This window comes from Dama dama, chromosome 21, assembly GCF_033118175.1.
Source record: "Dama dama isolate Ldn47 chromosome 21, ASM3311817v1, whole genome shotgun sequence".
Lineage (NCBI taxonomy): Eukaryota > Metazoa > Chordata > Mammalia > Artiodactyla > Cervidae > Dama > Dama dama.
This window is the reverse complement of record NC_083701.1, coordinates 25141804-25156715: the sequence shown is the minus strand read 5'-3', so window position 1 is coordinate 25156715 and position 14912 is coordinate 25141804. Positions and strand designations below refer to the sequence as shown.

The following is a 14912-nucleotide window of genomic DNA, read 5'->3' as shown; positions in this document are numbered from 1 at the left end:
TTTCTCCTCTTGTGGATTGCCATGGTGTGCTGAGGACCACACTGGTGGGGAGCAGTGGCGTGAGACCCTTTGTATCTCAGCCACAGTGTAAGTCATCCAGAAGGTCTTAAGGAGGATGGGAATCATGGAAAGAGTCTTATCCATCTCTTTGCAATCCCGTGGGCTGTAGCCCTCCAGGCTCTTCTGTCCATGGAGTTCTCCAGGCAAGAATACTGGAGTGGGTAGCCATTTCCCTCTCCAGAGGATTCCCAACCCAGGGATCAAACCCGGGTCTCCTACACTGCAGGCAAGTTCTCACGCTGTCTGAGCCGCCAGGGAAGCCCATGTATAGACAGAACCCACTTTGACAAAGAAGCGGTATTGATCCCAGATTTCTAGATTGCCGGGACTAGATTGCCATTGTCACCATCTGGAATTTCTTTATCATGAAGGAAAAATTAGATGAGCATTATCATTAAAGTTCAGTCACTGGATGTGGATGAAGTGGAGCAGCTTTCAGTTCAGTTCAGTTCAGTCGCTCAGTCGTGTCTGACTCTTTGCGACCCCATGAATCGCAGCACGCCAGGCCTCCCTGTCCATCACCAACTCCTGGAATTTACTCAAACTCATGTCCATCTAGTTGGTGATGCCATCCAGCCATCTCGTTCTCTGTCGTCCCCTTCTCCTCCTGCCCCCAATCCCTCCCAGCATCAGGGTCTTTTCCAAAGAGTCAACTCTTCTAACGAGGTAGCCAGAGTACTGGAGTTTCAGCTTCAGCATCAGTCCTTCCAATGAACACCCAGGACTGATCTCCTTTAGGATGGACTGGCTGGATCTTCTTGAAGTCCAAGGGACTCTCAAGAGTCTTCTCCCACACCACAGTTCAAAAGCATCAGTTTTTTAGTGCTCAGCTTTCTTCACAGTCCAATGTCTCTGCTTTTTAATATGCTATCTAGGTTGGTCATAACTTTCCTTCCAAGGAGTAAGTGTCTTTTAATTTCATGGCTGCAGTCACCATCTGCAGTGATTTTGGAGCCCCAAAAAATAAAGTCTGACACTGTTTCCCCATCTATTTGCCATGAAGTGATGGGACCAGATGCCGTGATCTTAGTTTTCTGAATGTTGAGCTTTAAGCCAACTTTTTCACTCTCCTCTTTCACTTTCATCAAGAGGCTTTTTAGTTCCTCTTCACTTTCTGCCATAAGGGTGGTGTCATCTGCATATCTGAGCTTATTGATATTTCTCCTCGCAGTCTTTATTTCACCTTGTGCTTCTCCCAGCCCGGCGTTTCTCATGATGTACTCTGCATAGAAGTTAAATAAGCAGGGTGACAACATACAGCCTTGACGTACTCCTTTTCCTATTTGGAACCAGTCTGTTGTTCCATGCCCAGTTCTAACTGTTGCTTCCTGACCTGCATACAGGTTTCTCAAGAGGCAGGTCAGGTGGTCTGATATTCCCTTCTCTTTCAGAATTTTCCACAGTTTATTGTGATTCACACAGTAGCAGCTTTAGATGCTACAAAATACTGAACTGCATTCTTGATGGGTTAGTCTCATACTGGATTCTTAACAGAGACTTTTACCTCTCCTCAGGTCCAGGGAAGTATTTCAGGAAGAGAACATCTCAAACCTGTGTACATCTCTGAGAACCTATATATCATAGTATCTGTCAGCATCTACAATATATATTGTGTTTTATATTTTAACAATAGTTTTTCATGATTTGTTTCGTTTGTTCAGCACAGTATTCATAGATGCTGTTTTCTGAATTTTGCAGGTTATGAAATGGGGCCAGATAGTTAAACTCAGTCACTTATCCATTCAACAAAGATTTATTGAGTGTTTACTGTGTGCCCCAGGCACTTCTAGACACTGAGGGGAGAGCAGAGAATAAGACAGAGTCCCATTCGTTGATTGATTTGTCTAAGACTACACACCATGACTAGAACTTATCATTCAACCTGCAGTTCTTTTCTAACCAATTTATAAAAACAATTATAGCTATAATGGTATAACCAACTGCTAACAAAACATTAGCTAAACATACTCTTCCAATTCTCTCCAACCCCCCTTTACTGTAAGTCAAAGCTGTCCTGTACAGTCTGAAATCTCTACACATTATGTCCTTTTCAAGATTGCCCCAGTCACAGCAAAGGACTTCATAGAAAAGCACAGGTCTTCCGTGTGGAGCTCTGCTGCAAGAGTCATCTCTGAAGATGGAAAACATACCACAGAAATGTTCTCTGTGTGTGAGATTAAAATACCCAACTCACAAATAGAGTGGTTGACATTGTATCTTGTGATTCCACTGAAAACCTAATATAGTTTTTTGAGACTTCAGAGCGGGTTTCTATCCTAACTTGGATCAGTTTGCTCTCACACTCCCAAAGCCAAAGTGTGGTTCCCCACTGATGTTGGAGATTCACAGTGGGGTTCTACGCAGGGGCTTATTCACGGGTTGAGAAACAGTGCACCTCCACCAGGAAGCCCAGGCCCACCCCTGTGCTGCTCTGCCCGTGGTCCAGGCACCAGGATGTACCTCTCTCCCTGCTCAGACAGCCCCTGTGTGTATTCTTGGGTAGGGGCCAGGCCACAGTGCTGTAAACTCTTGCTTTGTGAGATAGAACTTCCCAGAGGAGACATCCAGAGGTGATTGCCTTCCCTAGTGACTGTGATGGCAACTTGTAATCAGAGGATATTAGTGATCCCTTCTGCAACCTGGCAGCGAGCTGGGGGTGCTGCTCCAAGGCTCACATGTGCTTCTTTGGTTTTATGTCAAGAAATTTTAGTTGCCAGTGCTACCACCGATCTGACTCCTCTTGTCTGTTTTTCTAACCCTAGATACCTTTTCCTAATTACTTCCCACATTTACTAGAGGAACTTAAATGGGGGAGGTCTACATAGCTCTTTCTTAGCCCATGATCAAATCCTTTACATTATCAATTCAAGGTCAGTGCCTGTACCCATGTTTCTAGTGGAAAAGAATAATGTTCTTATGATGAAGACTGGGTAGTTCCTCATGGCAACAAATATAAAGCTTCAGGATTTCCCCACTAACTCTATTATAATACAGTCTTTTATTTTTATTATACCAAGAGGGGAACACTGAGATAATCCACATTTTTGATCTGACCAGGTAAGGTCTTTACAGACCCAAAGAATACGAGAGTCACTATTCTCCAGTGTCATGCTAAAAAGAGAAATGACTCCCATTCTGTCTTTCAAACTCAGCTCTGAGCCTTTCTAATGGAAGTTGAATCACAATTATGACATAATACTTAAGGCTTTTTAATTGTATATTGTGATAACAAAACACTTTCCTCTTTCTCTTTTGTTTCCAATTTAATAAGTGACTTGTAATGAGTCTATCTTTGGGTTCTCTCTTAATAGAAATAGTTGGGGGGTTGAAGAATGTGTTTTATAAATAAAAGATGAGATTATATAATAGCAGACCCTATTTGGGGGCTTCCCAGGTGGCCCTAATGGTAGAGAAACCACCTGCCAGTGCAGGAGACCTAAGAGATGCAATGTCAATCCCTGGGTTGGGAAGCTCCCCTGGAGGAGAAAATGGGAACCCACTTCAGTATTCTTGCCTGGAGCACCCCATGGACAGAGGAGCCTGGCGGACCATAGTCCATGGGGTGGCGAAGAGCTGGACACGACTGAGGCAACTTAGCGCAGCACAGACCCTGTTTAGTCACTGAGTGTTATAAAGCGACTCCATAGTCAAAGTGCATTGTTTAAAAAACTGTGCTAAGATTACTTAGGGAGATGTATTAATAGAAATAACTTTTTCTCTTACAGAGAAGTTAGTATCTTAACACTCGAGCACCATTACCAAAACAAGGTACTGGGATCAGTTTGAATCACTTGAGATAGTTTGTCCCCACGCCTTATGTTCCTTTGACTTGACAGGGGTTCAGCATAGCTTATCCTTTCCTCTAAAAAGATGATCTTGCTTAATAAAGATAGTGAAACTGCAGAGTATGCCAAGAAGGGTGGTTTTTGCCATATACGGGTGCAAGTCCGTCCCAGGGACAAGGAGGGAGGGGGTTCAGTGAGTGGGAGCAGATGCCTCGCTTACAGATGGGACGCACTGCATCAGCTGGGCCTGCCGTGTGCCACGCGGCAGCCCCTCTCTGACAGTTTGCCGGAATTGCCCGCAAAGCGCACATGCCCCCTAGAATGCACGTTTTGGGCATCAAGAGAATTTCAGCAAAATATCCATAAGTGTTATTATGGTGTATTACCACCTGTTCTTCCCCTTTATGTTGACTCATGGTGCCAACATAATATCTCTGTTTCAAACTTAATTTAATTGTATTTTACTCCCATTTAATATTTCAATTGGAGAGCACACATACTGCTATGTATTTTTAAAGGAATGTTACTGGAGCCAGTTCGAGGCAGACCATTAAACTTCAAAATTTAGGACAAATGTGCATGTTGCAGAACAGCCCCCACGTGCTGCTGCTGGCTTTGTGCAGGCAGCTGGTTCAAGGAGAAGGCTAGGATTTCATGTACCACCATTGTTCAGAAATCCCGTTGTCATAATAGCCCACAATTATGAACAGCTCCAAATATAAACACAAACTGGGGAAAATGGGCAAAATTATTGATGACTTATTAGGGGCTCAGAAAATTACAATATTTAAGGAAAAACAGCTATTAGTGAGATTACAATTGAATGTTTTCTTGCCAGCCAGAGGGAACAGGACTAATGGGGCTGCTGTGTATGTGTGTGTCACATGCTTCCTCTTTGTGGAGTCTAGGCGGGGCTAAGAAGCCACTGCAGATGGGCAGGTCTTTATTTTCAGAAGCCCCGGAAAGGGAGAAATTATATGTACTTTGATTTCTGAAAAGAATCTCTCAAAGAAGAGAAATCAGAAGCAAGCTGAAAGAAGTGATAAAAATCCTCCAGGAACACAAAACCTCCCTTATGAGTTGTTCCTACCAAAGCCACTGAACAAACTTCACATATCAGAGATCTCTCCATTTGAATACTTTCGAAGATGGGGCTCAATCTGGAAGGGGAGCGGGTTTGTGTTTGGGATTCCAACGGAAGGTTTTAAATGCTAATGAATCCTACGACAGTGGAGAGCCTGGTTCAGAGACATAGTCAGTCGTTTCCAAAAGGCACCAGATGGAGAAAGGGAAATAAAACAAAAGTGTTAGGGTGATGTTGGTCTTTGCTACTTATCTTTCATTGACTGGAACCTACAGAGAAAGAAAAATAATAACGTAACAAGATCATTCCCTTTGTATGAGACTCCTTGGAGTCTGAGCAACCCTCAGCATCTTTGTTTATGAAGGTCCAGCTGAATTTCCTGTATTTCCCCGTTATTTTGAATTCTGTGATTCTGGTCATCAAAGTCAAACCCCACTAAATTAAAGAGTCCATCCAGCTTTAAAGCAGAAGGGATCGGTCCAAAGAGCTATAAAGCATTCTTGGTTCCTTTTTAGCTGTGGAAAGGCAGCTCCTAAGTGGGAAAGGAAAGTCACCTTAAATCAGAACCAGATGTAAATTACTAAATGAACCTTAAGTTCCTAATTGGAGACACAGTTGGGCTGTAATACATTTAGCAAATTACAAACAAAATGTTCTTGTTTACATTACATTAAATGGCTTTAAAGCTTCAGCCAAAGAGCTAAATAAACACGCTGTTAGGCTAAAAATGGAGTGGAAGGCCTGTTCAGGGTTTGGTGTGTTCAGGAGAAACCACAGCCCACGGTGCCCAGAGAGCATATTTTTGTAAATGCTGCCCTGTCCTGGGAGAAGAGAGCAGGTTTACCTCGAGATCCAGAGCCTAATGAGCAGATATCACTTGCAGGGAAACTGTTTGAATATTGTAACATATGCCTTCTTTCAGGATGCATAATTCATATCCAAGGATATTAGCCATAGCAGTTCAGCTCAATAGCAGCACCTCATTATTTCATCCCTCAGTATTTATTCCTATGTTTGACGCCTCATGAAATTACTGTTAATGTGTTTATATAAGGGCAGGTCTGACACAAGTGGGAAGAATGTAATTTCCTGCTCATTCTTTCCTGCTGCTGTGTCCTCTTCCCCTGGTAGAAGTGGCAAGTGTAAATAGTTAATTTGCTTCAATTATGAGCCTGTCCTGCTAAATTAGAAGCAGCAGGGATATGAAGAGCCAGAATTATACTTACGAGGCAGCTGACAAATCCTCTGAGCCCGCAGAATCAAATCATTTACTCCTCATTGGTGCTCAAATACCCACTACAGAAGTGCTGCTGGGGCCTTCCCCCAGCCCTGCCCCGTATCTTATGATAAAATGTGGGTTTTATGTCAACAATACTTAAGGTTAACTAAAATCCTGTTTTACCGTAGCATTCACACACGTGTTTATCTTGGCCAGTTCCTTATAAACATTATATGTTTTCTCTAATTTTTTTTAATGCTAGGTGTAAAAGATATATAAAACAATTGTTCACTTAAAAACTGTAGAAGGTAATAAGGCAAGTTTATATTAATATTCATAAAAGCTTGAAACAGCAGTTGGAAATATTATACCCAATGGTGAACATATTTTATTTCTAAATCACAGGTATATATACCTATAATTAATTGGTACATAAATGGGGTTGTGGCACACCTTCCTGGGTATACATACACAGAGTACACGTGGAAATACTCCATGCTGATACAGAGAGAGAGCAGACATTTCACTTGAATGGTTCCATGATGTCAGCAGGGAGAGAATTTGAACATAACACTCGCTCAAGTCCGTTGGGCTTTGTGTATTATTGGTAAACATGTTTCAGAAGGGCAGGTTACCTCTTTGTATACCAAGTCCTCTGTCGCCACTGATGCCCACTCTCATTTAGAAGATGCAATTTGGTGTTTTACGGTGAGTACCACACCCATGCTGACTCACAGAGGAGAAACCTGAGACCAGGGATTATACACTCTATCACAGGTATTTCCTGAGCACCTTTTATGTGCCAAACTCTGCCCCGCCTAAAAGGGCTGCCCTGTGGTTGGGGGTCTGATTGAGGCATCCAAGGGAGATCTCATGCAACCAGAAGGAGCTGTTGCATAAACAGAGATAAATCTCAGATACCAGACCAGTTTGATTAGATATATGTGTATGTATATATATATATGCCTGACACAAAAAATGCACACAATAGAAGCATATTTTAATACTTTTTTTGGTTTTGTGGCTTCTGTTCCTCACACCATGAAGGCACATAATAGATACTCACTATATTGTTAAGTATAATTGAACATTACACTCTCATCCTCATTTAATAAACTAACATATATTTTGCAGCTGTATTTTCAGATGAAGAGCTTGCTTCTGATCCCTACCATTCCAGAAACAGGTTACCCCATTATTGTGTAGACGATGTGTTTGCATTTGATGGATCCCAAAAAGAATCGATAGCAAAATTTTTGTCATGTTGTATAGTGTTTTCAGTTCTCTGAATACCACTTTATAAAGTTCTCTGAGTTCTGGAATGCTTAAGAAAACGCTGAGCAAGTTACACAAATGGAAATTTAACTGCATTTAAGGACTAAGTTCTGTGTAAACACAGATGCACTTGCTCTAACTGTCCTAAATAATAATAGCATTCAAAGATGCTGCAAACGTTAATTTCTCAAGTACTGTATATTACAGGGAAATGAGATTAAATTATTATTTCTTACATAACCATGTTTCTAAGCATTTTCTATAAATATGAAATTATACTGGGGAAAAACTGCATTTGAAGTTAACCAAAAAGAAAAGTGCCTTTAGTTTTATAGTGTTTGAATAAAATCCAGAATTAGAAGAACTGTGTTTTTTCTTATTATTACTGCAAAGAGTTGAAATAAACTACAACTAGAGATTAACTAAGGACCAGAGTCAAAAAGAAGGAAGGAAGAAGGAATTAAATGGTATTTATAAGATTTTACTTTTCTATATAAGTTAGATGGATTGTTTGGGAAAGGAGCAGAAAGTGAAAAAAGCAAAATGACAGGTTATATTAGAATGTTTTCTGTTTGAGTGCATCCGTAGTCACTGATACTGAACTGCTGATTTTAGTTAGAGATTATTCGCTTATAAAAATGTGTATACATTCTGGAATGTAGTGCAACTAAAAAAATGATTCATAGAATCACTAGGTTACATGAACAGAATTTGGATTCTCTAGAACTGCCATTTGAGGTCTGTTTTAGTTTAGCCATTATATGTTTTAACTTAACCGCTGAGATGCAATCCTTAGATAGGGTATGGTAGCTTTCTTAGAATAACAAACCATAGCAACTAACTAAGTTAGGACAGGATGAATTCAAAAGTGTTTGGATGAGCTGGGGAAAATGATAAATGATGTATTATGATTTTTAAATCCTCATCTGGCCAACTTTGCACTTTATTTCAAACAGCTGTAGACCATTTGGAAGCCATTTTGTAGTTCAGCTGAGTACTAATATTTACTGTGTGAATCACATTTCTTTAAAATATTTGTCTTTCCCTGAGAAAGAGAGAGAGAGACCATTTCTTTCCCAAACTTAACTTTGATGTAAATCAGACCCATCCCCTAGGTTAGAAGGTTTGATCATTGCAGTGGACTGCTCATTGCAAATATAGTCAGTGTCATCTTCAGTCTCTGCAAGTGAAAGACTTTTCTCCATCCATAAATAGAGCTTTGAAACATTTTTGTGGAACTTTTTACTAATGATTTTTAATTATCTGTTCTAAAGGAAGAATTTCAGTATGTGGAATTCGTACATGTTTTTCATCATTCTGATATATTTGAGGTCCTTCTTCAGACATCTCCATCAAATATAGGATTCAGAAAACATCCTTGTGCAATTTTAGAGGGTAGCTTCACAAGGACATACAGGGTGAATAATATTTAAGCCATTAGCTAGTTCTTAAAGGTGGAGGTTCTAAATTACTGTAGGGGAAGCCACCTCAGATTTTAATTCTGATCCAGGGTACCCCACTTTAGACACAATTACAGAAACATACCTCCTGAAATCAGCACCCTTTGAATTCTCCCTCTGAAGATCTGCAGCTATTCAGAGAAAAGCAGACCCATCCAGCCATGTAATGTGACGTGATGAGTTTCCTCTTTCCTAAAGTGGTATTTAGGCACGTGTAGGATGATCCCGCATAGCCGGTCATCAATAGCCGATAGGGAGCCATCTGGAGGAAACCGGGTGCTCTGAATGCTAGTCAGGAATCCCGTAACGACATCGATCTCCCCTGAAACCAGGGGGCATACATCCAGCCTGAAACACGCAGAGTTGCCACCTTTCTCCTGTGGTTGTTAATAAACAAATTTCAGGAAAGTTAACACCTTGCGGGATGTTGACCACTGGGAGCCCCACTGTAGTAACACTGCTGTTTTTTCAATAGAAATGGAAGGCAAGAAGGATGATAGATGTTACAGTCAGTCCATCTGAACACTGTCTTACCTGTTCTACTTAGAAAATGAGGCTTCAGGCAATGCTGTGGACCCACGTGTGTAATATTTGCCTTTGGAAGCTAAATGAACGCTAGTTAGCTGCCCGAGGAGGTCACCTAGAGTAACATATGAATAAAAAACATGATAGAAATGCTTCAAGTTTACAAAAGTGTACTACCATCGAAGATATTTTTGCTAAATATTTGCTTCAAAGTCCTGAATAGGATTTCTGTCTGTGTGGGGGTAAAACCCTCTGTTTTAAGGTATTAAAACCGTTTTAAGGTATTAAAAGTAAATGTAAACATTGTCAGTTTAAGGTCATTAATAATAAAAAATATGTCTTGGGGAAGAGATTGGAAGGAGAACTACAAACAGAAATCTGTCTTTGAAGAAAGAAATAAATCAATCAAAAAGCAAGAGGGCTCCGTGTTTCTCATTCTGACTGAACCAAAGCATATGATATACATGAATCATACTGTTCAAAGACATTTGCTGGAATTTAGTGTTTATTTGTTTTCATATATGGGTGTCTAAAAAAGAATCTGAATTTGACTTCCAATAATTAGCTCAGTAAATTAAAATTTTTCCTGTAATTGAATTAATTTTCCTGTAATTGATTAATTGGCTTCTTACAAAAAAATTTCTTTTAAATTTCTTTAGTTCCATATATTGTAAAGATGACACAATGGTTGTGTGATACTATTGTATGAATTCATAATTGCCTTATTATAGTTGCCTTTATTATAATATACCAAAATGCCAAATATGAAAGACTAGGCTGAAGCACTCCCTAAGGGAGAACAATTAGCACATTCATTTCATAGGGTCCTTTATAATTCTGTTGACAAGGTTACTCATTTGTTTACTTTAAGTAAAATGTTCTGCTTTAATTAAAATATTTATGAGTAGGTAATATCTCTCACACCTTAAATTTCACAGTCAGGGACTGGTCTCAGCAAACCACCTTCCACATCAGAAACCATAAATTGACTTCTGCCGACTTTAGTAGATATTTGGTCTTTACACATAATTTATATTTAATACTTTGACTAATTCTAAAGCCACTTTCCACGCTGGCCTGTGTCTGGTTGTCAGCTCAGCATTACAAAGTAGTAGCCATGCCTCATTCCTTGCTATAAAATTCAAGATGTGGGAAATTTAAAATAGTCGTATCGATGAAAATGCATCCAATGGTGAAAAATATTTTGTTCTTCTGGGCTGATTTCAAAAGATCGACAAAAGCAGACTCTAAAGCCTTGAAAGAATTACCTTAATGGTAGCAGACGAAGTGTATTCACTTTGCTTATCTTTCATTTTCGACTCTAATAACTTTTTTTCTGGTAGCTTAGCGATGTGACCTTTAGCCTACCAGCAAGTTGTTTTTCAGTATTTTTGCTCAATTTAGGATGATTTTACTTGTATTTGCAAGATCATTTCCTATGAAAAATGAAAAGCTGCTGTAAATTGAAACTCAATTCAGAACATTTTTACCTTTTCATATTGTGGCATCCACACATCCATACCATCCATTGTGTTTTTTTGTGTTTTCTGGAAAGGGCACGACCAGAGCAGGCTACACGTTACAGCACACGTGCAGTCCTCGGCCACTCAGGGTCCCCAGCCCACTCCCAAATGTGACTTTGACTGCCATCACTGATTGCTGAGTCTTTGAAAATAGAACTTCAAGGCACAAAACTTTAAAATAGTGATGAACCTGCAGATTCCCTAACTGTTTCTTTGATTAGCATGTTGAACTTTATTGATCATCTTTGAATTCTGTCCTTGTTTTTGCATTTAGCAAGGAGATATATGTCAGGATTTGGGTGTACTGTAGCATTGTCTGCCTCTTATATAAGTACAAATGGCTTCTTTACTCACATGTGATTCCCTGAGAACTTCCTGCCATAGTATCTTTCACGGATTCTTTACCAGCTGAGCTACAAGGGAAGCTCTATATATGTCAGGATTTGAGTGCACTATAACATTATCTGCCCCTTATATAGGTATGAATGGCTTCTTTACTCATATGTGGTTCCCTGGGAACCTCCAGCCATAGTATCTTTCCAAACCAACTGCCTCCACTGTCAGACTAACCCAGATATATCTCTTCATATGCTTTATGCAAAATGGGAAATTTTACTATTGTTAATCTTTTTATTATCTAATCTCTTGCCATACTTCTTAAAAACTTGCTTCAGTAAGAAAACACTATCTTTGGGGAGATATGTATTATTGTCTTGTGTCTGTGTGTGTGTGTGTATGTGTGTGTGTGTGAACACATGCAATTATCATTCTGCATTGTACTTCTCTGGAAACAAAAGAAGATGTGCTTTCTAATTTAAGACTCTGTTGTTGCAGGTCTATAAAAAGAAAACAGAGGCTGCGAAGAAGGAGTACCTGAAGCAACTAGCAGCATACAGAGCCAGCCTGGTGTCCAAGGTAACGTGCAACCGTGTGGTCTTGGGACGGGTTATGGCCATCTCGTCTCAGATCATGATGGCCATTTGAAAGCACAAAAGATACTTCAGCATTTCTGCACACTCTCCTTTGCTGAAAAAGTAAATCCTAAGCAAAGCTGTATGTTATGGAAATATTTGTTCATATCTAGAGGACCATAACAACATCCTTTGGGCCTTTTGTATAATATTGCCTGCCTGTGGATTACTTGTTTTGTGGGTTAGTTGCAGCACATTCTTAATCCTGAGCCAACTTTCTGTTTCACCACATTCCACTCTTTAAATGTCTTCCACCCCCAGCACCCCGACCCCATCCCATTGGTCTTTGCTGAGGAGATGGCAACTGTCTTTAATTGTAGCCTCATTACAACATCATTAGGATGTACACCTGCCAAAATAAGCAAGCAGATGGGGGAAAGATGCATCATTTCATTTGAAAATGAAAGCACCCCTTACAATTATTTTTTGCTTTGGAATATCTCAAATATGAGCCCTTGCTATAATAAAAACTCAGGAGTTAACTCTGTTTGGTATTGGGTTATTAAATCTATATTTCCCTGTATAGATTTCTCAGGGAGTAGTCTCAGGGGCTACTGAGGCTGAGGCTGTGAAGACTAGACACTGTGTCATCCTAAGTCCAGATGTAGCTGGTATTTGGCTCAGCATCGGGTGAGGCTCTGGACTTTAGTCCATTCACCCATGAAAAATACTGTTTCTTTTATCCACAAATACCCACTCCCCTCCAACAACTCTAAAGTAATTATGTAAGTTAGTTTTCCTTGGGGAATATGTATTCGGAATATATGATGTGCAGAAGAAAAAGGAGCACAAAATACAAGTGCATAAGAAATTTCAGCTCTGTTGGCCTCATACAGCCTGTTCCACTTCTAAAGTATGACATTGTGGGAAAACTGAATATTATTATTTAACCTTAAAATTCCTACCTTATCTGTATTACCTCACTATGGATCTTACACTTTCTAATTTTTCTCTTTTCAAAGCTGTTTGTATTTTCTGCTGATACCATTACACATTTCTGTATAATTATAAAATTCATAGCATGTATGTAAAATTATAGCAGAAAAACAAGGTGCAAAATACTATTTGTTGTTGTTCAGTCGCTCAGTTGTGTCTGACTTTGTGACCCCATGAACTGCAGCACACCAGGCCTCCTGTCCTTCATTATCTCCTGAAGTTTGCTCAGACTCATGCCCATTGAGTCACTGATGCTATCTAATCATCCATTGTCCCCTTCTCCTCTTGCCCTCAGTCTTTCCCAGCATTAGGGTCTTTTTCAGCAAGTCAGCTCTTCGCATCAGGTGACCAAAGTACTGGAGCATCAGCTTCAACATCAGTCCTCCTAATGAATATTTAGGGTTTGATTGGTCCGATACTACTAGGTTGGTATAAAAGTAATTGCAGTTTTGGACCATGAATTTTAAATTATCATAACTAGACTCAAACACATCTGTGTTAATCAAAATAGGAACCATTACCATCAACACATTTTTGCCAAAGAGAAATAAGTTTATTTTTTCCTGTAGCATAAAAATGCATGTTTCGGGATTCAGAAAACTCTTGGAATGCATTTTCCGCCTCCTGCTGGTTGTGGAAGTTGTTTTCCCGACAAAAAGTTGTTGAGGTGCCTGAAGAAGTGGTAGTCGTGAGAAGTCAGAAAGGTACGGCAGATGATGCAAAACGTCATAGCCCAGTTCGTTCAACTTTTGAAGCATTGGTTGTGCAATGTGTAGTCAGGCATTGTCGTAGAGAAGAATTGGGTCCATTCTGTTAACCAATACCTGCTGCAGGTGTTGTCATTTTCAGTGCATCTCATTGATTTGCTGAGCATACTTCTCAGCTGTAATGATTTTCTCAGGATTCAGAAAGCTGTAGTGGATCAGACTGGCAGCAGACCACCAGTGACCATGACCTTGTTTTGGTGGAAGTTTGACTTTGGGAAGTGCTTTGGAGCATCTTCTCTGTCCAGCCACTGAGTTGGTCATCACCAACTGTCATATAAAATCCACTTTTTATTGCACATCACAATCCAATGGAGAAATTGTTCATTGTTTTTGCATAGAATAAGAGAAGATATCACTTAAACGATTTTTTTGGCTTGTGGTCAGCTCATGAGGCACCCACTTATTGAGCTTTTTTACCTGTCCAGTTTCTTTCAAATGCCAAATGACAATACAATGGTTGACATTGAGTTCTTCGGCAACTTCTTATGTAGTTGTAACAGGATCAGCTTCGATGATCCTCTCAACTGGTTGTTGTCAACTTCCAGTAGCAGGACACTGTGGTGTTCATCTTCAAGACTCTCCTCTCCTTTGTAAAACTTCTTGAACCACCACTGCCCTATATGTTCATTAGCAGTTCCTGGGTCAAATGCATTGTTGATGTTGCTAGTTGCCTCCGCTGCTTTACAATCCATTTTGAACTCGAATAAAAAAACCACTTGAATTTGCTTTTTGTCTAACATCATTTCTATAATCTAGAATAAATATAAAATAAACAGAAAGTAATAACTCATTAGCAAAAAAACATAAAGTGAGAAATGTGCATTAAAATAATGTATAACATAACCACATTTAATTACGAATGTATTCCAATATCAAATGGCAAATTTCAACAGTACAAAACCTAAGTTACTTTTGCACCAAACTAACAAACCCATCCAACAATTGGGTTATATACTCACTTGGTATCATGCAGATTAATATACCCAAGATGTAAGCTCAGTTCAGTTCAGTTCAGCCACTCAGTTGTGCCTGACTCTTTGCAACCCCATGAACCACAGCACGCCAGGCCTCCCTGTCCATCACCAACTCCCAGAGTTTACCTAAACTCACGTCCATTGAGTCGGTGATGTCATCCAACAATCTCATCCTCTGTCGTCCCCTTCTCCTCCTGCCCTCAATCTTTCCCAACATCAGGGTCTTTTCAAATGAGTCAGCTCTCCACATGAGGTGGCCAAAGTATTGGAGTTTCAGTTTCAACATCAGTCCTTCCAATGAACACCCAGGACTGATCTCCTTTAGGATGAACT

At 39.9% G+C, this 14912-nt stretch overlaps 1 protein-coding gene across 2 annotated transcripts in view; it reads left to right on the top strand.

Annotated features, from left to right (window-relative positions):
* The window catches only part of TOX (thymocyte selection associated high mobility group box), a 302584-nt gene that overhangs the window by 263863 nt on the left and 23809 nt on the right, over positions 1 to 14912 (top strand). For both annotated transcript variants that reach the window (XM_061123355.1, XM_061123356.1), the window contains exon 6: positions 11766 to 11846. In XM_061123355.1, the coding sequence (XP_060979338.1) occupies positions 11766 to 11846 (81 nt within the window). The remainder of the gene's footprint in view (positions 1 to 11765; positions 11847 to 14912) is intronic.